Here is a 21,470-nt window from a genome sequence, read left to right as displayed (position 1 = left end):
CCTACTTTGTCATAGATTAGTTGACCATGGTTTATCTCTGGGCTTTCTATCGTGTTCCATTGATCTATATTTCTGTTTTTGTGCCAGTACCATACTGTCTTGATCACTAGCCTTGTAGTATAGTTTGAAGTCAGGGAGCCCGATTCCACCAACCCCATTTTTCCTTCTCAAGATTGCTTTGACTATTCAGGGTCTTTTGCATTTCCATACAAATCGTAAAATTTCTCATTCTAGTTCTGTGAAAAATGCCATTGGTAATTTGATAGGGATTGCATTGACTCTGTAAATGGCTTTGGGTAGTATAGTCATTTTCACAATGTTGATTCTTCCAATCCAAGAGCATGGTATATTTCTCCATCTGTTTGGACATTACCTAATAATCTTGATGCTGAACATACCCTATGCTCCAGGAGTTCCTCTTCTAAGAACTCACCCTCAGGAAAATCCAGCAATGTGCACAGGAGATGTGTACAAAAATGCTCACAGAAGCGTTGCTAAGGACAGCAAACCACCCAACTGGAACCTACCCAAATGGCTACCAACAAGAGAATGGATAAAGTGTGCTTTATTCTTATAATGGAATACTACATAAAAACAAATGAAACATACACATGCCAACACAGATGAATGTCACAGGTGTAATTTTAAGCAAAAAGGATAAGTAGGAAAAAAACTTGAAATGATTCCATTTACATAAAATTCAAAAACATGCAAAGTTACATATACTGTTTAAAAAATGAATCATATATGGGAAACTGTAAAGAATGAATGATAATTCAGAGGAGTATTATTTCTATATGGGTGTAAGGTGGATATCATCAGGAGGTGGCCCACAAGCATAGCTGCTCTTTTTTAGGTATGACATACTTTATAATTAAAAATATGACTTTAGAGGTTCAAAAAGTTCATACTCCCTCTCCCTAATTATAGCTGGGAATAAAATAACAGTAACAACTATACACACTCATGCAAATTCTTGGTATCTTCACTTATGGCTACTGACCATTGCCAAGCCGTAGATACTGTTTGTGTTTCAGTTTCCCCAATGAGTAAAGCAGTAATAAAAAGTACTGAAATGAGGATAATAGTAGTACCTTCATAGAATGATTGTTAGATAACAGAGCTCACAGGAAATGCTCCATGAAATGGCCTGGCACCCAGCAGATGGCAGGTGTCTGTTATTTTGCTCACACGATTGCCTCAGCTCGAAGTGTCCTCCACACCACCTCTATCTACTGAATGTTACCCATCCAAGGCCTGAAGACCCTACCTTTCACCCTAGCTGATTTCTCCCTTTTTTAAATATCTAGACTTCCTGTTGCCTGCACCATTTATGAGGCATTTACCACGTATATATTTATTCATTCATCCCTTACAAGGCATTTACCATGTATTAATGCTTTTATTCTTCCAGCAACTCATGGACTAGGTACTGGGAACACAGAAGTGACTAAAACAGATACAGTCACCACATCTGTGGATCCTGTGGTCTGGGGAGGGAGACAGACGTTCAACAAATGCGCAAGCACATAATTATTTAATCCAGCTGTGTTAAGTGCTATCAAGACAAAGTGTGGGATGCACTGAGAGCCTGTCGCAGAGGAAGCTCACCTAGCCTGCAGAGTTAAGAAAGATTTTTTTGAGGAAGCGATATTCAAGTTGAGACTTAAAGGATACACTGCTTTCTACTATCACCAGGGACAATAAATATTTATTTAGGATCTATAACCTAGGTGGCACATCAGGGCACATGTATTTACAGAAAAAACAGCCACAGGAGGTAGCAGTACGAAGTGGACAGAATATATCTTATACAGATGATTGGACTCTTCAAGGTTAGACACTGTCAGAAATATTTTATATAAAACATGAGTTTGAGCAGGGCCTTAACTGGAAAGATGGAACTAAGACAAGGGTGGGGGGAAAAGAGAAATTCTTGATAGGGGAAAATATAAATATCTGGGCAGAGACAGGAAAAGGCAAGACAGATTTAGACAGTTTGCTTGAATCAAGGAGTGACATAGGAAGGTAATTAAAGACAAAGGGTCTGGTCGTAGAGGGGCTTGCTTTACCTTACATGGAATTTTCTTCCATGTAAACAAGGAAGGAAGGAAGGAGGAAAGAAACAAAGAAAGAAAGAAAAGTGCATTCATAAACCTGCATACAATTTCAGGGGTTCACAGTCCCTCTGGACTCCCATTTAGGAACCCCTGCTACAAGCAGGTAGCACTGAAAGGATGTGAATGAAGGAAAGGTGGCATGTTTCAAACCGTGTTTAGAAGGTTTCCCTTGCCTGAGAGGCTAACTGCTGTTGGCAGTGGGGTCAATTGAGAAACTACTGCAATACATTGCAAGCTGGAGCTCATACCGCCCTATGCTAAGGTAGCGGCTCTAGGCATTCAATAATTAAGTAAACTAATATTTATTGAGAGCTCACTCAGGGACAGGCCTGGTGCTCAGCGTTAATGAAGAAGATAAGATCGCTGCTCTCAAAGAGCTCCAAGCTGGGCAGGATCGGAAAGGTAAGCAGCCACAGATGTGGAGGGAATCAGAGCAGCAGCACATTGTCTTACCCGGAACTTTCCACTGCCCGTTCCCTAGAGAATCAAGTCAAAGTCTTTAATATCTGTTCAAGGCACTGCACAAAATAGCCACATCTCACCCTTCTGCTGTCATTTCCACTTAGGACCCCACAACAGTTTCTTTCAACGTGCACCTGCACCCTGCAGGGTGGCCACACTGGCCTCTTGACTGTCTTCTGACACTGCTTTGCCTTTTCCTGCCTCCGTTCTGTCACTATTTTCCTCCCACCAGCTGTGCCTGGTCAAATGCCTACCCATTACTTCAGGACCCACTTAAGGTGTTGCCTTCCTTAAAGCTTTGTGGAGTCTCCCCATTCATTCTGCCCTGAGTTACTTTGTGTGCCTCAGTGTCCTCTAGGACTCAGTAATCTGGACAGGGCAGGTTGTCATCCTCCAGTCTCATCAGGAGAAGTGCCCAGTTCCTGTGCTGACAGGTGCTCAATATATACTCCGAACCGAAAGGCAGGGCCCTGGGGAGAGAACAGGGCCAAGGGAGATTTGGGAGCCACCAGCCAAGCCTTGGTGGTTGGAATCAGAAAAGGTAAACTTCCTGTCCACCTCCTCCTGGAAGAATTCACCCTAGGGGAGGGCACATAATATGTGCTCAGTAAACAGGGGTTTAAAAATATAGGACATTCACTGTCCATCAACAGATGAATGGATAAAGAGGATGTGGCATATATATACAATGGAATATTACTCAGCCATAAAAAGGAATGAAATCGAGTTATTTGTAGTGAGGTCGATGGACCTAGAGTCTGTCATACAGAGTGAAGTAAGTCAGAAAGAGAAAAACAAATACCGTATGCTAACACATATGTATGGAATCTAAATTATGGTACTGATGAACTCAGTGTCAGGGGAAGAATAAAGTTGCAGATGAAGAGAACAGACTTGAGGGGGCAGGATGGGGGAGAAGCTGGGACAAAATGAGAGAGTATTGACATTTATACACTATCAAATGTAAAATAGATAGCTAGTGGGAAGCAACTGCATAACACAGGAGTATCAACTTGATGACCGGTACCGACCTAGAGGGGAGGGATAGGGAGGGTGGGAGGGAGCCTAAAGAGAGGGGGGATATGGCTGTATATGTATAAATACAGCTGGTTCACTTTGTTGTACAGTGGAAACTAGCACAATAGTGTAAAGCAATTATACTCCAATAAAGATCTGGAAAAAAAAAGTCAGGGAAAAAAATATATAGGGTATTCATATCCAGGTAACTTAGATCACCCTATTTATAATGATAGCAGTTCCCACAGGCTGAGAATAAATTCTACTCTCACAATTATTAGTTTGGATGCAGTCTTCCACATTTCTACTGGATTATTATTATTGCTGTTTAATTATTGATAAAAGAGCTTACTTGCAAAGGCCAAATGGTTATAAAGCCTAATCACCCTTGGAAGTATTATAGGGTCACCAGAACAGCTCTTGCTTTTAATTCTTTAACAACTACGGGTGGAACGTCGTTGTGCCATGACCTCACCTTTGTGTGCACTATCAAAATACGCAAGACGTTGCCAAAGACGACTGAATTCTTTGGCTCCACCGTAACCGAAACAGGATGGGTGTACTTTTCCCTCTCTGGGGTACCAGGGGATGTGGGTGCCTCTCCAGGCCAGCCGGGCAAAAGGAAGAAGTCGTGCCTGACGGAGATGCCAACTCCGAGCACTCAGTCTTACAGAAGAAACGAGGCGGCCCACGACCGCCCCCCGCGCCGCAGGGCCGCTGGTCTGCGCGCACCACCCGCCTTCTCGCGGGGCCGCGCGTCGCAGGTGCGCAGAGCTTCTTAGGTTTCGCATCCCGCCTAGTATCCCGCCTAGTATCCCGCCCCCCTCCCGGCCCCGCCCCGCCCCGCCCCGGGACCGAGGACGTGCCGAGCCGATTGGCCGAGGGCGGCGGGGGCGGGCCCGGGGCGACCCGAGAGGCCGGGGGCAGAGGCGCCCGCGGGGCTGACCGGGCGTACCGGGAGGGGTGCGTGCCGCGTGCCCCCGAGGACCCGGCTGACCCGCCTCGGCAGGCTCGGGATGAGGACGCGCCGGGCGACCCCGCGCCGCGCGGCGGAGCTGCTCGTGCTGCTCCTCCCGTGCTTCGGGCTGACGGAGCCCTCTGGCCGCTCAGGTAACCGCGGGCGCGTCCGCCCGCCGGCCGGCTAGGCACCTCGACGCTGCCAGGTCCGCCGACTTGTCTCGGTTCGGGTTAGCGCTGCGCTCCGAGGTCACGTCACCTCTGCTTTGCTCGGGGCCGGAGCCCAAGGGAGGTCTGGGGAGTAGGCGCCCCGTTGCCCCCTGGGGTCCGGGAGGAGGGCGGCGCGGGGCGTGGAAGCGCGGGGCTTTTCTCGCGCTGAGGGCCAGGAGCCCACTGCAGGGGAGGCACCCAGACTCTCTTCTGAACGAGCCTTCCGCTCCTTCCTCGTCCTCTCTCCTCTAAAATCTTGCTTCCCTCGAGTATAGGGCTCTTCATCCCCCCTTCCCGCCCCCCCCCCCCCACGCCCCATCCCGCTCATCTCGTCGCTTGGTCACCTTGGCCACTCAAGGTCAAAGAGGCGCTTTCCACCCACAGCGCCAGAATAAGTAACGTGTCCCTGACTTCACTGCGCTCGTGGTGCACATCAAAAAGCCATGTATCCTACAGTGACTATGGCCATGACTCTTATGATGCCCTCCCCCAGTGCCCTGAGCAGCGACCCTTTGTTCTGATCGACTTATCGGCTCCAAACGACTCCCGAGAGGCCGAAGGTCCGGAGGTGCAGCTCAAGTTGCTTGCCGGGAGACCTGCTGCCTCAGTTCAGAAGCAGGACCAGGAACAGACACCCTTCACTGATGCTCTGGGTGGTGGTGCCTGCCCCACCCTACCCCCCCACTAGCGGCACCCGGAGTTTGCTTTTACTTTCTCTTTTTGCCTTGGCAAAAAGTGTGCAGAGGACTTTGTTTCTTAGTCTGACTGCTGAATGGGCAATCAGTGAGCCGTCCCCACCTACCACTCCTGTCATCTTATCTGAATGAGGAAGTAAAAGATGTTCAGGGGAGTTTTTGAAACCCTTCAGTTTGCTTGCACTTACTTTCTTTGCAGTTAAACTAAGTTACTGTCAGATTTACGCTTTCTTCAGAGTGTGAGTGGCATCATCTTATTTACATCAAGAACCTTTTAGTTGACCCTGTCCTGAATCTCACTTCTGCCTTCTTTTTTGGTCCTCCATGTTGGAAACTACCAAAAGGCCTTTATTGCTGTGAGAATTCTGTTCTGCCTGCCCCATGATCCAGGGAGAAATTTTTCACTGTAGCAGCTAAGTATAGTCAAAACACACTAGCCTTTCAATCACTAAACTCTTGGTTTCCATCTACATTTGCTTTAGTTTTATCTGTTTTGTCTCTCCCGTAGAACTCAAGATTTCCTTAATTTTTGCATTTTCTGCAATCCCTGGCCTTTCTTACCAACCCAAAGCAAAGAGCACCAGCTTCACGCCACTCTTCTTGCACTAGGTCCCCGCAGGTATTTGTTTTCCTGCATCCTGCCCCACCCTGAGCAGCTGCTCTGGTGAGTTTACACATGTCCTCAAACCAGACTTGTGGCCCCGTTAAGAGAAGCACTGGAATTTTGAAACCCCAGCCATTTGGGTAGCTTGTTTGGCAGTGTGTCAGCTTCATGATGCTGGTGATGGCATGCACTTCATCACATGTAGGCAGGTGGTCTCCATTGGTCCGATGCTGGAGGAGTGCCTCGGTGTCCTTGGGGAAGTGCCAATTGCTTAGTTAACTTTCTTGCCTCCTTGGAGAGCTAACAGCTTGAAGTAAACGAATTCTTCAGAGACTCCTGAGGTTCTGACCAGCCCACACCCAATCTGAACCCCATGACTCTCTAACTCCTGGCACACATGTTGTGGACCCAGCTGTCACTTCAGGACCTGTTTTTGAACTGGCAAATCCAGACTTCTGAGTCTCTCCTCGTGTGCACTTTGCACACATGGTAGCAGCTCCACCATATGCTTAACAGTGTGTTTATGGAAGTTCCCCTGAAACTGAAAAAGCTGCAGTCTTCATCCTGCTTGACTTCCCAAGCCATCTCCTCTCCATTTGTCTGTAGTTGCAAAATGTTGAGGTCCAGCTTCTCTTTGGAATGTGCAAAGCTGTTTGGTATTACTTAACAATTAGACAATAAGAAATAGTTTTCCTGTGATGGTCTAAAAATTCGTTTTCAATTTATGAAATGCTGTGTAGCCATTTCCTCTCAAACACCAGTATAATGTTTATATAAAATGAAACATTTAGAAAGTGCTGCCAGGGATGATGAGGCTTCTTTTCATCAATCTCTGTCTTTAGACTTGTCCCAACATTGTAGGTAAATATTAAAGTTCCATTTAGGGCCAATATAAAGTGAATATGATGCAATATAAGGCTATTAGTAAAGAATCTTTTTTATAAATTGCTGTACAATCACCTTCTCAAAGTTTAATACATTTCTGAAATATTTCATAGACCCTTATTTAACAAATTTTCTAAATAAATTATTTTCACACTTAGTCCTTCTTCCTACGCTTCAGCCTACCCTCCCAGTAGGGTCACGAGACTGGGGCAGACTAAACAGCTTCCTCTTAAGGGTAAAGAAAGATATGGGGAAACATCATGAGACTATAAGACTCTCTCTAGATATTTTATATGAATGCTTACACATACATTATGTATGAAGGCTAGGAACAAGTTTCCTTAAATAATATCAGTAAAGTATTTGCTAAATGACCACTGTAGGTGTCAAGCATTGATCTTACATACTTGGTTAAAAGGCGAATTTAGAATGAGGCAAGTATCTACAATCATAGATGTCTGGAATTAGGTAAGAAGCTTGGCAACTCCTCTTCAACATAGCTACTCCACACCTCTCCTGTAGTCTTTTAGAGTTCCTACAAGCTTGCGAAGTCCATAGGTGTTCTAAAAGTTAGACATATAGTAAATGGGAAAGGATAAATTGTTTTTCTCTTCCAAAGAGTCCTTATAAAGCAGCACTGTCACCTAAGTGCACATGCCCAATACAGATGGAATTCAGATGACCTAAAATGCTGCTAGCATGACATAATAAAGGTATGGACATCTGTTTAAGAACAATATGCAGTGACCTTAGCAGAGACCTGTAAAGCCTACAAGGCTAGGAAAACTGAATTAGTGGAAGCATAGGATGTTTGTACTGGAAGTGAGCTAGATATCTTACATCCACTGCTTTCAAAGTGCCCAGGAAGGAGAGCGGGGAGATTACAGTGCAGGAGAGGGGAAGGTTCCAGCAGGGGTGGCTGCTGCCTCCTCTCCTGCAGAAGCAGACTTCTTTTTTTCTGCAGTAATTCCTGATACTTTGAAACACAGGAGAGGTGAAAGGGAAAGAGGTACATCACGGTCTGATAATCTTCTAAGATAGTACATTTTCCTTTTTTTTGTTAACTATCTTCCCAAACTGTGTCTGTAAAATAGAGAATGGCAGAGTGATATCAAAGAAGAGTGAGGGACGGAAGCTGCTATCCAAACAGATCTAGCTGCGACCCTAGGCAGTAATTTCAAATACCAATTTGAAAGCAGAGATAAAGTTTTAAGGAGTTTTATTCTTGTTGTTCCTGTTGTTTCTCTTGGTGCTGCTACTGCTATTTGAGACAAACAAGAAAAAATTCCGTCCAAAGTTCAAGCTAGAACTGGACTTAATTTTGTAGTTATTATTTGCATGGTGAAATTTCCCTGCAGGTCCTTAATATGAGAATTTTTAACTCTGCAAGCCTGTGAATTATTATTAGAAAAGGTGTTTAGTGTTAGTAAAACCACTGAATGTGAAGCTGGCATCAAAATGAAAGTGCCTTTTGCGAACTAAAATTTTATAGCTTCTTCTGCTGAACCCTTTGATTCATTGACAATGATTGCTTACGTTTGTCTAAACAATTTCAGCTTTACGTGTTCCTCAGTGTGAGGCTCTGTACTATACCTTCAAAAAATGTTTCTTTGTAAAAGCACTGACCACATTGTTCAATTGTAGTTTGCTGTAACAGATGTGAATCTTGCCCCACAAACTCAGGTGTGCAAGGAACAGGGCACTTTTTTATTTTCATAAAATCAAAGTAAATTTTGTTTTGAGGTCCCATTCTACCAGGTTAACAGATCTGCAGTGTCTGTCCTTCCTGAAGTCTTCCCCAGCTCGTGCAAAACTGCCAGGGGAACATTCAGGGGGATCCTTCCCTTTGCTCTTAGCTCACAGTGGTTACTTCTGGGTTTCCTGTTGTGCAGACCTACTGAGTCTTGCATGCCATGGCTCGCTCAGGTGATTCCTGGAGCTCAAGTTTGACCTTCCTGGGTAATCCAGAGGGTCAGTCCCCATGGCCCCTCCCCAGGGGCTTCCTGTCACTTTCCTGGAGGTGCGACAGTAGAGCTTGCCACAGGTCTCCCCCTACCCTCAGAACCCAGACCTGCATTGCCTCTCATTCCTTTATCCCGCTATTCCACTTCTAGCCCATCTCCTCTCCGACACATTAGTGTCAGATAAGAATTGACCCTACTGTAGTAGCCAGAGTGTAAGCAAGACAGCATTGTAGTCCTGAGTCAGCTCAGGATATTTTTTCACTGACTACATTGCACTTATCTAAAGAAGGTGAAAACTAAGGCACTTCTTCATCTCATTCAATGAGGGGGGAACATGTTTTGCTGAACGGCAGTAACAAATATGCATACTATTCTGAGTGCTTTGCATGTGTGAGCTCATTTTATCCTCACATCTACCCTGTGCAGTCCTGTTTTACAAAGGAGGAAGCTAGGCACAGCAGGTAAATAACACCCTGCTTGCGTGGCCAGTAAGTAGCAGAGGCAAACTATAAACCCAGGCAGACTGGCTCCAGAGCCCAGGCTCTTACCCAACACTGAACTGGCTCTCTGGCTGTCACTGTCCTCCAACCCTGTGCAGAACATTACAGTTTATACAGCTTGGAGAGTGCGAAGAGTCCAGGGGTGCTCAGACTTTCCTCAGCAAGCAGGGGCCCAGGCACGTTGACCACGTAGTCCTGAATCCTGAAATGTCTTTTCTGCCCGTCTTGTCTTAGGTGATGGTTCATTCACCATCGTCAGTGAAGACACTGGCAAGTGCATCACGCCACTGAACGACTGGTTAGTAGCAAAGGACTGTGACGAAACCAAGGACATGTTGTGGAAGTGGGTGTCCCAACATCGACTCTTTCATTTGCAATCCCAGAAGTGCCTTGGCCTAGACATTACCAAATCCACAGGTTCCTTGAGAATGTTCAGCTGTGACTCCAGTGCCATGCTGTGGTGGAAATGTGACCACTACTCTCTGTATGGAGCTGCCCAGTACCGGGTGGCTCTGAAGGGTGGACATGCCATAGCGAGTACCAATTCGTCTGATGTCTGGAAGAAGGGGGGCTCAGAGGAAAGCCTCTGTGCCCGGCCTTACCATGGTGAGTATTGGAGAAGGACGTCAACTCACTTGCTGCTGTATGTGGTGAAAGGGGCCTTGAACGTGTACCACTAACCACAGGCAGTCATACGCTGGTGCTGAAAGTGAGCCGGCTCTGAGGTCAGTGCTATTGCTCCCTTTCACAGGTGAGTCTGGGAGAGGTTAGGTGCCTGTCAGAGGTGTCACAGCCATTCTCCGGCACCCTGGGATTTGAAATCCCTCTGATGTGTGAGCATATGTACTTCCTGTGATTACATCCTGAACTCCAGAGAAAAGGAAACGTTAGAGTAACAGGAAGTCCTCTATATAGGATAAAAGTCATATGATCTAGTCAAGTTGTACCTATTCTAAGTTAAAAAGGAAGAAAAAGAAAGAAAAGGAATTTTTTCTTGTCTGCAGATTTAGATGTAATGGAAAAACTTTGAGTCTCGTGTGGCTTTATTTATTTTTATATTTGGCATGGCTATCACACTTTGATGTTTGTATTTCTAATTGAGCATTTTAAGAGGGAATTTAAAGTTCAACATTTTTTCCCCAATTGCGTCCAAAAATAAGTATATGAATACAGATCTTCCTCTACTTACAGTGGGGTTATGTCCCGATAAAGCCATCCTAAGTTGAAAATGCACTTAATACACTTCTAGTGAACTTCATAGTTCAGCCTGACCTACCTTAAATGTGCTCAGAACATTGACATTAGCCTACAATTGGGAAAAATCATCTAACGCAAAGCCTATTTTATAAACGTGTTGAATATCTCATGTAGTTTCTTGAATACTGTACTGAACGTGGAAAACAGAATGGTTGTGTGTGAGCTGTTTGCTCTCGTGGCCGCTACTGCCCAGCATCGTGAGAGAGGATTGTACCATATACTGATAGACCAGGGAGAGGTCAAAACTCAAAGCAGAGTTTCCGCTGAATGAGTATTGCTTTCACACCATCACAGAGGCGAAAATCATAAGTCAAACCGTCTGGCACTGTCTGCATTGCCTTTGTGGGAACTGATCATGAAATTTGTTTTGAGTCTAGAGACTCAATCATAACAAATTTCTGAGTTTAAAAAGAAAGAGTAGATTTATTTTTTCAACCTCTAAATGTAAACTAGCTATCACCCAAGCAAATCTTTTTTCCTTACGTTGCTCTAAATTACATCAAATGTTGTTGCATATATATATTTATCCAAGTCTTTATTATCTGGGCTCTTCTCTGTAAATTTACATAGCTTTACAGAGATTTTCCTTTTCTCTTAAGCTAAATTTGGCCTCCCATCCTTCTTGTTATCTGTACAAGTTTTTCTCCTGGAGGAATCTCTTTCTGTTTCCTAGTGAAGAGGCAGCAGCTTCTAAGATGTCAGGTTCTGTTGTTATAGGAAATCTTAGAGAATCAGAGATGGGGTTTTCCTTTCCTTCAGTCCTCAACCCTTAAATAGTTGAAAAGTCTGCTTCTGTTAGCCACCTTCCTCCTAACCTTAAAAAGCAATTGCTTTCTGGATATCACTTAATGCAAGCTTAAATTTGTGCTATAAAAACCTTGCTATAACTTGGCAGCTGAGAGGAAACATGGAACCGAACAAATTGCCTTTTGAACTGGATTTGACTTGTTTCATTGTATTTTTTCAAGGATCAGAAAAGATCATTTTCTTGTCAGGGCTCTTTCTGTCTCCTCCTAATTCTTTTGAGGGACATAGTTGTAATTATAAATTCCCTCAGTCCCCAAAAGGCCTTCATTTTAATATAATTCGTTTTCTTTGTAATCCTATGTGTTTTATTTTATGCATTTATAATATTCTCCTGAGAAAGGGGTTCGTGTGCTTCACATGGCTGCCAAAGTGATCTGTAGCACAAAAAAGGTTAAGAACCCACCTAAGACGTCACCCAGAGAAAGCTAAACAGTGCTCACCAGCAAGAGCCCACAGGCATAGAATGTTTCTTGGCCTTACCAAATTCAGTATTTGGAACACTAAATTTCCAAATAAGAAACTTAGAAATTTCTAAGAAAAGACGCGCATAGTTCTGACTTAACAACATATACCTAGAGTTTTAATTTGCACAAAGGCCAGGGCCAAACCTGCCTCTTCTCCATTCCTCTCCAGGTGACTTGTACCATCCAAGTTGCATATGTCAGAAATCTACAAGTCATCCTAGCGTCGCCCTGCTTTCTTCTCCCACCACTCATAAAATTTAATCAAATATCAAGTCCTGGCAATTTTACTCTTAAATTTATGCAGTCCCTTCCTGTTCTTGGGTTGGAGACTGCTGTCTTAAGTTAGGGACTTCCTCTAGGACTGTTCTCTCAGACCCTTCATATTGGTCCCTGCCCCCTGCTTCTTATTTAATTGTACAGAATAACAAAGATAAGACACCTGAGTCCAGCAAAGTGATGCTCCGGGTAACCCAGCTTGTTACACCAAAGCTAAGGCTCAAAACCTGGATTGTGTTCCCCAAATTTAGCTTCTTTATTTCTCCCTCGGCTTTTGCTATATGATTTATTTTCTTGCTTCTAACACAAGAACACTTATCAATTGTCATGTCCTGCGTTGCCTCTCTCCCAGCCCCCATCCTGTGTGAGTCGTGTTCCTCTCAGAGAACATTTCAGAACATACACATTTTATGAATAAACTGCTCTTGACTCGCATCCAGATATGCATTTATATCATGAAGATATCTTGACCTCCCTAGCATGCTTCGAGAGTTGAATGTTTGGTGAATCATGCAAAGGAAATAGACTTTTAGCGGAGGGGTGGCTCTACAAGTGTCTGAACTCTGAGCAGCTCAGAAGCCTGCCAAGCTCTTTAAACACTGAAGCTATCCTGTCTTATGTTACCAAAGAGCTTAATGTTAGTTTTCCGGGACTTTCCTGGCAGTCCAGTGGTTAAGACTCTGCACTGTAAATGCAGGGGCCACGGGTTCAGTCCCAGGTGGGAGAACTAAATCCCACATGCCACAGGATGTGGCCCCCCAAAATTTTTAAAAAATGTTAGTTTTCCACGTAAGCATCTCATCTCACAAATTTGTGCCCATTGCAGAATAAGCTGTTGTTTTTAGGCTGCCATCACCCTAAATTCATACGTTCAGAGAAGATTCTTCTCAGGAAAGCCTGTGTCTCTGGGGAGACCCTTGGGACTTAAGAGGTCCAGTGGCATCGAAGACTGTGTAAGAATAAAACTCTTAGTGAATAGTTAGCATAATTTAGTCGCTGCTCTTGTAGTGGTTGTTATATGCTTCTCATTCTTCAAATGAACAGGAGAGCTTTTTAGCTGAAGCCCTGCTTTGAGCTATGACACTAACTTGGAACCTGAGAAGGCAGCCGTTGAGGTCACAAATTGTCCTTTTATGTCAAGGCCTCTAATCAGAGAGTCAGTTCTCATCCCTGTCACAGCTGAGGGACTGAATGTTTCACTTAACGCCTCTGCAAAAAAGGGGATTTCACAAACAACTGTAATATTTGCCTTCCTGCTCTTGTGAGCTTATGAGAAAGAGCAAGTAAAAGTACTCTGTATTACAGAAACACGAGATTTTACCAAAAAAACCCTGATGGTTTTACAAATAATAGTTGTGTTCAGGGACTCTCCTTTTAAGTGTTGTAATTTAGGAAGAGAAATTGATCATGAGCTGTTGGGAGTTTTGGTATGGTTAAAAATAAAACGTAAGTAATAAGCAAGATCCTTATAAAATATAAGGTCAAATTACTCTTTAACAAATGTACACTGTTCAAAACCATTTATGTGTCAGAGGAAAACAAGGCCAACGTTCCTTAAAAGAGCATTTGCAAATAAAAGCATCTAAATTATTCTTCCTTTTGCTGTACTGCTGCTTAATACATTCTAAACTGTTGTCTCACACTTAAGTGAACATTTGAGAATAATAAAGGATGTGGAATCAAATTCTATCTTAAGCACCCTTTTAAGCAAATCTATGAGACAGTCTGAAGGGCCCTACTAGCCTGGTAGATGATGATAAGGTCTGATTACTATGCTTTACCTAATAGTCATTATTTGGTCTGGTAACAACCACGGTTTTAAACAAATTAAGGTTACTGAGAAAGGTGACTGAAATAGTTACAGGGTTAACTGTTCTATAAGACATCTCTGCAAAAGAACTGTTATCTACGTAAGTATTCAGCATGTCCTCTCGCATTTCCGGGCATATTTGAGGTTGGAATAATTTTTCAGTTCCTCTCCATATACCAGGAGAAATTGTTAAAAGGAAAAGCTAGTTCTGCTACCTTGCTGGCCAGCCGCTGGTTCTTCTTTCACACCCTAAATTACTGTGTCCCGCCCCTCTCCAAGGGACTGCTGAGAGATTCAGCAGTCCTTCCTCCTACTTCCTCAAAACCCACAGGGGCTTTGGTGCATCTCATTAACTCCACAGTGGGTTTCAAAGTCCACACTCAGCCTCAGTGATTCCAAGGTATTTTGCTGGCTTCACTCTTACTGAAGAAAATAGAGGGCAAGTTTAGTCTCAAGTGGGGCACCCCGTCTGGTGACGCGCTCTGCTACCCACAGTAGTCAGTTGGTCTTTACTTGATAAAAGCGGGGTCTTTTAGCTCTATCACAGCACAGCACACGCAGCTTCACACGGATCAGCTCACTGGGTCTCATGAACAACACTAGGAGCCACATATCATTATTCCTGATTTGCAGAAGCTGAAGCTGAGACTGGTAGAGGTTGGAGAGCGTGCCCACAGCCACACAAGTGGTCAGTGGGGGAGCCAGCATCCATGTCCTGAATGTCCACACTGTGCAGCCTGCCCAGAAACTATATTCTTCTAAGTGTGAAAACATAATCTTTCTTTCAACACAGTTTTAGAATTTAGTTAACTAAAGCTGATTATCCAGTTTTTAACTCTTCTTTCCTCTATTTTCTCCCCAACCTACAGAGATCTATACTAGAGATGGGAACTCCTATGGGAGACCTTGTGAGTTTCCATTCGTAGTTAATGGGACCTGGCATCATGAGTGCATTTATGATGGAGATCGCAGTGGGCCATGGTGTGCAACCACCTTAAATTATGAATATGATCAAAAGTGGGGCATCTGCTTACATCCAGGTATGTACGGGCTGGTACACATCATATGTGGAAAGAAAAGGATACTATTCCTATGACGCAAAGGGAGAAGGAAGAGTCCATGGGGAGTCAAAAGTGACAGCAGCAACTATCCTGGAGAAGGAGTATATATATGAGGAAAGTAAGAGAAGTTGTGTGTAGCTGAGAACTTACTTTCAGATGTAGGCCAGGAAGAGAACCAAATTAGCGTGCTGTCATGGAAGACAAAAGATGAGGAAGTGTTCTGTAGCACAGACACCTCAGGAAGAGGAAGTGGACCAGGCAGGAGCAGTCAGGAAGTTGCTGTTGGCCTCTAATAGAGCAGTTTCCAAAAAACCAGTGGTCAAAGAAGCTGGGTTATAGCGGACTGAAGAAGAGTAGGCTTCTTTTAAAATGATGGAGACTTAAGTATGTTTATAGCCTAATCAAAGAGCAGTGAACAAGAGACAGATATCCCTATCCCTCTCAAAATCAGCGACGTTGTGCCCTCTGCTGTACCTGTGCATTGGTCAAAGCATTTTTTTTAATTGCTTCTTATGTGAAGCAAACTCTTCAGGGTGTGCTAAAAAATTCATTGTTCTTTAGAAAGAGAGACCAAAGCAGCAGCTGCATCACTATATAACTGAGACGTCTTTTCTCGATAATCTGGTGGGAGTTACAGGGGATCACGGTACCTGACATGTGCTTAAGAAATATTTTTTAATGGGCAGTAAGTTAAAAGTATCTACAGTAAATAGAAGAGGAAAAGCTCCAGACCTAAGTAGTAATAGTTACTACTTGGCCCTGCCAAGTGTCAGGTACTATTCTAAACACTCAACCTTTCTTAACTCATTTGATCCTCATACAGTTCTCTAAGATAGGTACCATCATTTATCCCCATTTTACAGATGAGCAAAGTGAGGCACAGGGGAGTTAAATCACTTGCCTAAGGTCACACAGCTAATAAATTTCATAGCTAGGATTCAAACCCAGGACGTCTGGCTCTGAAATCCTTCCTTGCCTCAAACAACTGTGCTATTTTGCCTTATCCGGTAGCCCATCTGGTGGTATTGGTAATACTGATCTCTCTTTAAGGGAAGCTGAGCTTCCAAATGCAGAGTCCTAAACAACTTGAAAAGATTATATCAAGCCAGTGGTTCTCAAACTTCAGGTTGCAACAGAATCACTTGGAGAGTTTGTTAAAATGCAGGTTCCTGGGGCCCACCTCCAGAAATTGTAATTCGGTAGATTTGGAATGGGGCCCAAGAATTTGCGGTTTAGCGGCTTCACAGATGCTGCTGCTGCTGCTCTGGGGACCACACTTTGAGAATGACTTTTCTAGGTAGAGGCACACGCTTTTCAACACTCAAATCTCCTGAAAGATAAAAAGCCAATATTTACTTCAGCTATAATTGGTAACAAGAAGGGTTTGGTCACCCAGGCACCAATTTTGTTTAAATCTTACTGTAGTCTGGATCAGAAACTTTAAGGATTGTGAAAGGGAGCTAAGAGGTTGTCCAGAGCAAGCCCTCATTTCTCAGGTGAGGAGCAGCGGACCTGGATTGAGGAAATAGCCTGTCAGGGTCAGACCATATTTGTGTGGAGCCGGGTGGAGATCCCAGGCTTCCTGACCCTCATCCCCCAGTGTATTTATCCCATTCTGCCCTGCTGCCTTGACTGACATGTGTCTCGGTGCCTTTAGCCTACTTTGGATGCAAGGAGGGATTGGCAGTGCTTTCATGTGCCTCCCTTTCTACAGAAGAAGCAAGATTGTGAGTTTTTCAAACCTGAGGACTGCTAAACCATGGAGATTGTATTTTATAGCAAACACACTGCCATCCTGCTGGAAGGTTTTACAAGTGTTTGGCCTTAGTGGTAATAAGGAACCTTTAGGCAATGCACTTGCAAATCCACCTATTTTGTTTTTGCCAAATATCACAACAACCTCTGCTGTTATTTAGGACATTGAGAAGTGGCTGAAGAAGCAGCCTATGCCATTCAGAAGATCAACAAACCAGACTTAGGCAACAGTACTCTGGTTGCAGCTCTGCCACAAACACCTGTAGATCTTTGTTCCTATCTGTGAAATGAAGACATTACACAAAATGATCTCTAGGGGACCTTCTAGCTTGAGAGACCATAAGTTTGACTGGTTATGGGAGACCCTTTGGAAAAACCCCAAGTGAAGCCTGGGATACACTTGACATAAGCTATGTTGGTTTTTTCTTCTTGTTGGGAACACATGGGAGGCTCTGAGTATATTTTTGAACTAGTTGTATCAAGACCTACATATCTTGTCCCGGAAGGAGCTTGAAGGTTCTTCATCTGATATTGTACATGCTTTTTAGATATTTGTTAAAGAAAATGATGTTCACATGTGTACATGTATGTTTATATACATATATATGTACACACATGTACATATAGACATACAATGTGTATATAATGTTAGTTATATATTAGTCATATATTAAATCATCTATGAAAATATTAAGGAGAAACTGGACTGAGTTTCCCAAATAAGGTATCACTAGGCTTTAAATCTTGGGCACTTAAGCAGCATGTCTAAACACACACACATACACATCCAGTGGTTTCACCGCAGGCCATAGGCAAACCCCTCTGCAGTCTGCCACCATCTTTAAGTGAGCACAGTTGAAGACTCACACCTTTAGGCAGAGGGTAGGCATGGGCTAAAACATAGCATTGTAATTGATGGGGATAGGAGAGTGGAAGCTTTAACCAGCCTAAGTCATTTCCTGTCCTATGACTTCAGCTTTTCCTTAACCAAAGAATCAAAAAGTTGTCTAGTAGAACAATGACAGCTTCAATTTTAGCATATCCTAAGAGTATGTAAATTGAATGGCAGTATTTGTAAGCATTCTAAGTAATAGACAATATTATGCCCTTACTTTATGATCACTATCATCATTTTATCAACAGAAAATGGCTGTGAAGATAATTGGGAAAAGAAAGAGGAGATTGGAGGTTGCTACCAATTTAATACTCAGGCAACTCTTTCTTGGAAAGAAGCTTATGTTTCATGTCAGAATCAAGGAGCTGACTTACTGAGCATCAACAATGCTGCTGAGTTAACTTATCTTAAAGGTAGGTTTAAGTTGCATGTGGTAGAGCAAATTGTTGAGATTGTAAAGGTGCTGTCTGTCTTCTGTTTTCATATCTAGGTATGTTGTTTTCTGCATATGTTTAGCTTTTCTTGGGATTTAAACTTCAACACCAAAGCCCACAAGTAAAAATACTTAATATAATCCTATTTTGTCCACTGAAAATGCATCTCATGGGACTTCCCTGGTGGCGCAGTGGTTAAGAATGTGCCTGCCAGTGCAGGGGACGTGGGTTTGATCCCTGGTCCAGGAAGATCCCACATGCCGAGGAGCAACTAAGTCCATGCACCACAACTACTGAGCCTGCGCTCTAGAGTCCGCTAGCAACAGTTATTGAGCCTGTGTGCCACAACTACTGAAACCCGCACACGCCTAGAGCGTATGCTCCACAGCAAGAAAAGCCACCACAATGAGAAGCCTGTGCACTGCAATGTAGAATAGCCCCGGCTCGCTGCAACTAGAGAAAGCCCATGAACAGCAACGAAGACCCAACTCAGCCAATAAATAAATGAATAAATAAATTAAAAAAAAAAAAAGAAAATGCATCTCATGATAGAGACCAAGAGAGGTTAATATTCAGAAAATGTGGTGAGGTAGCAAGATTAAACTGCTACCTGAAGCCTAAGTGAAAGGTTGAAAAAAGGTAAACATTAAACTCTTTGAACATTGAACAGTAGAGAACTTGAGGAGGGTGGAGAAGATGGCTGTCATAGATTGCCTCAGTAAAAAATCTTCACATTTGAATACATGAATGCAATTCCACATCCATAGATTCAACCAACCATAGATTGTATAGTTCTGTAGTATGTATTTAGTGAAAAAAATCAACATATAAGTGAACCTGCATTGTTCAAACCCATATTATTCAAGGGTCAACTATAATGTAATCATCATTACAATGCCATTTTTATCCCCACTTACAGACTAGGAAGTGATGTTTAGAAATAATATACCCAACATCCCAGAGCTATAAAGTACCAGAATTGGGATTTGAATCTCAACATATGTAACTCCAGAGCCCTTACTTTTTTTTATAATCATACTTACTCCTCTTACATATCTTTCTTTCGTTGTTTTCATCATTAAAAGTCTACTGGACTTTTACATTCCCCCCAGCAGTGTATGAAGGTTCCCATTTCTCCACATCCTCTTCAACATTTTTTATTTTTTGCCCTTTTGATAACAGACATTCTACCAGGCATGAGGTGATGTCTTATTGTAGCTTTGATTTGCATTTCCCTAATAACTGCTGATGTCGAACATCTTTTCATATGTCTGTTGGCCATCGGTATGTCTTCTTTGGAAAAATGTCAATTCAGATCCTCTGCACATTTTTAGCTTGAGTTGTTTTTTTGTTATTGAAATGTGTGAGTACTTTGTATATTTTGAATATTAACCCCTTATAGGATAAATGATATGCAAATATCTTCTCCCATTTGGTAGGTTGTCTTTTGTTTTGTTGATGGTTTCCTTTGCTGTATAGAAGCTTTTGGTTTTATAGAGGCCAATTTGTTTACTTTTGTTTTTGTTTCTCTTGCCTAAGGAAACATATCCAGAAACATTGCTAAGACTGATGTAGAAGAACATACTGCCTGTGTTTTCTTCTAGGAGTTTTATGGTTTCAGGTCTTACATTCAAGTCTTCAGTCCATTTTGAATTGATTTTTTTGTGTGTGTGGTACAAGATGCTGGTTTAGTTTCAGTCTTTTGCACATGGCTGCCTGGTTTTCCCAATACCATTTATTGAAGAGACTATCCTTTATCCATTGTACGTTCTTTGCCCCTTTGTTATAAATCAGTTGTCCATATGTGCATGGTTTTATTTCTGGGCTCTCAATTCTGTTCTTTTGATCTGTTTTTCCTGCCAATGCTATACTGTTTTAATTACTATAGCTTTGTGGTATAATTTGCAACCAGGGAGTGGCTACCTCCAGCTTAGGTCTTCTTTCTTAGGATTTCTTTGGTTATTTGGGGTCTTTTATGGTTCCATATAAATCTTGTTTATATAAAATTTTGTTCTATTCCTGTGGAAAACATCATCGGAAAAATCTGAGAGTATTGTGTTAAATGAATTTAGTCAAACAGAGACAAATACTGTATGGGTCCAGTCATGTGAAATATTTAAATAAATAAATGCACAAACCAAACCAAACAAAAACAAACACATAGGTACAGAGAACAGAGTAATGGTTACCAGAGGGGAAGCAGGGAGAGAAGTGGGTGAAATGGGTAAAAGGGGTCAACTGTATAGTGAGGGATGGAAACTAAAATTTGGTGGTGAGCACGCTGTAGTGTATACAGAAGTTGAAATATGTTGCACACGTGAAACTTACATAATATTATAAACCAGTATAATCTCAAAAGATTCTACTGGTCTTCTGTCATGATTTTGGTTTAAGCTTTATTCAGACCTCTTTCTTATAACCTTTTAACCTTTTCCTGTGTTGCTCAGGACTTATAATAGTCAGACTTCTTGAATGGAAATCTGTCAAAGAAGCATAATGGGCCAGTGTTTGGCAATGGAATTCTATTCCAGACCCCGCTGAAACCTTACAAAAATACTGTTGAGAGTAGAAAGGGCCAATAAATTTAAGTCTCTCAAAATACTGACATTTGGAAACTGTTGGCTTCAGTGAAGGAAAAGGTGTCAAAGTGACTGTCACCATACCCAACAACCTAATGATGCTTTTGGAGGAATAAATGTTGCAGGATTTCTTTATGCATCAATTTCTTTAACAACACAAAAGAGTGAGATAATGTGTTAAAGGACCCGGTTGTCCCCTATCCCTGGCCAGACACTCCCCACATTTTTTGCCTATCAGTAATTTTAAAGGTACAGCCCTTTCTAATGATCCAAGCTTCCCTTTCACTGTGAGTGCTCTTTAGGGATATCAGTGTGCCTAATTATGATTGCTGGTTTCCTAAGACCTAAGAAAGCTATGCTTTAACACCTGAAACTCAGAGTATCCGAATCTGGAACATTCTTGAAGTCTCTATCAATGTTGTGTCCCTTCCCTAAAAGCTACCACATGTAAACAGTGGGCTAGAAACAGTGAGGCCCACAAAAGTGAACCAGAGATTTTGTGATCAAAGTGCTTGATCTAGTCAGGGAAATAAGAGCTGTATGTACGCAGAGGACAGTGGAGAATGTTATTCCCAAACGACCTCTGGGTTTGGTAGCTAGTGACTGGGTGGGGCTAGGGAATTTGCTGACAGAAATAAAGCAGAATCAGCCCTCTTGAAGATAAATCACACGAAGTCTAAAAGAGCTTTCTTTCTCTTTTGTGCCTGCCCTGCACCTA

At 42.8% G+C, this 21,470-nt stretch overlaps 1 protein-coding gene across 1 annotated transcript in view; it reads left to right on the top strand.

Moving 5' to 3' along the window:
- Positions 1-4,522: 4,522 nt before the first annotated feature.
- LY75 (lymphocyte antigen 75) overlaps positions 4,523-21,470 on the top strand; it is an 88,916-nt gene continuing 71,968 nt past the window's right edge. Inside the window, exons 1-4 of the mRNA XM_057745106.1 lie at positions 4,523-4,709; positions 9,649-10,020; positions 14,898-15,068; positions 17,988-18,152. Of these exons, the coding sequence (XP_057601089.1) occupies positions 4,616-4,709; positions 9,649-10,020; positions 14,898-15,068; positions 17,988-18,152 (802 nt within the window). The 5' untranslated portion in view covers positions 4,523-4,615. The remainder of the gene's footprint in view (positions 4,710-9,648; positions 10,021-14,897; positions 15,069-17,987; positions 18,153-21,470) is intronic.

This window comes from Hippopotamus amphibius, chromosome 8 (genome assembly GCF_030028045.1).
Source record: "Hippopotamus amphibius kiboko isolate mHipAmp2 chromosome 8, mHipAmp2.hap2, whole genome shotgun sequence".
NCBI lineage: Eukaryota > Metazoa > Chordata > Mammalia > Artiodactyla > Hippopotamidae > Hippopotamus > Hippopotamus amphibius.
Note: the sequence above shows the minus strand (reverse complement) of the source record. Positions and strands in the feature narration are given on the sequence as shown.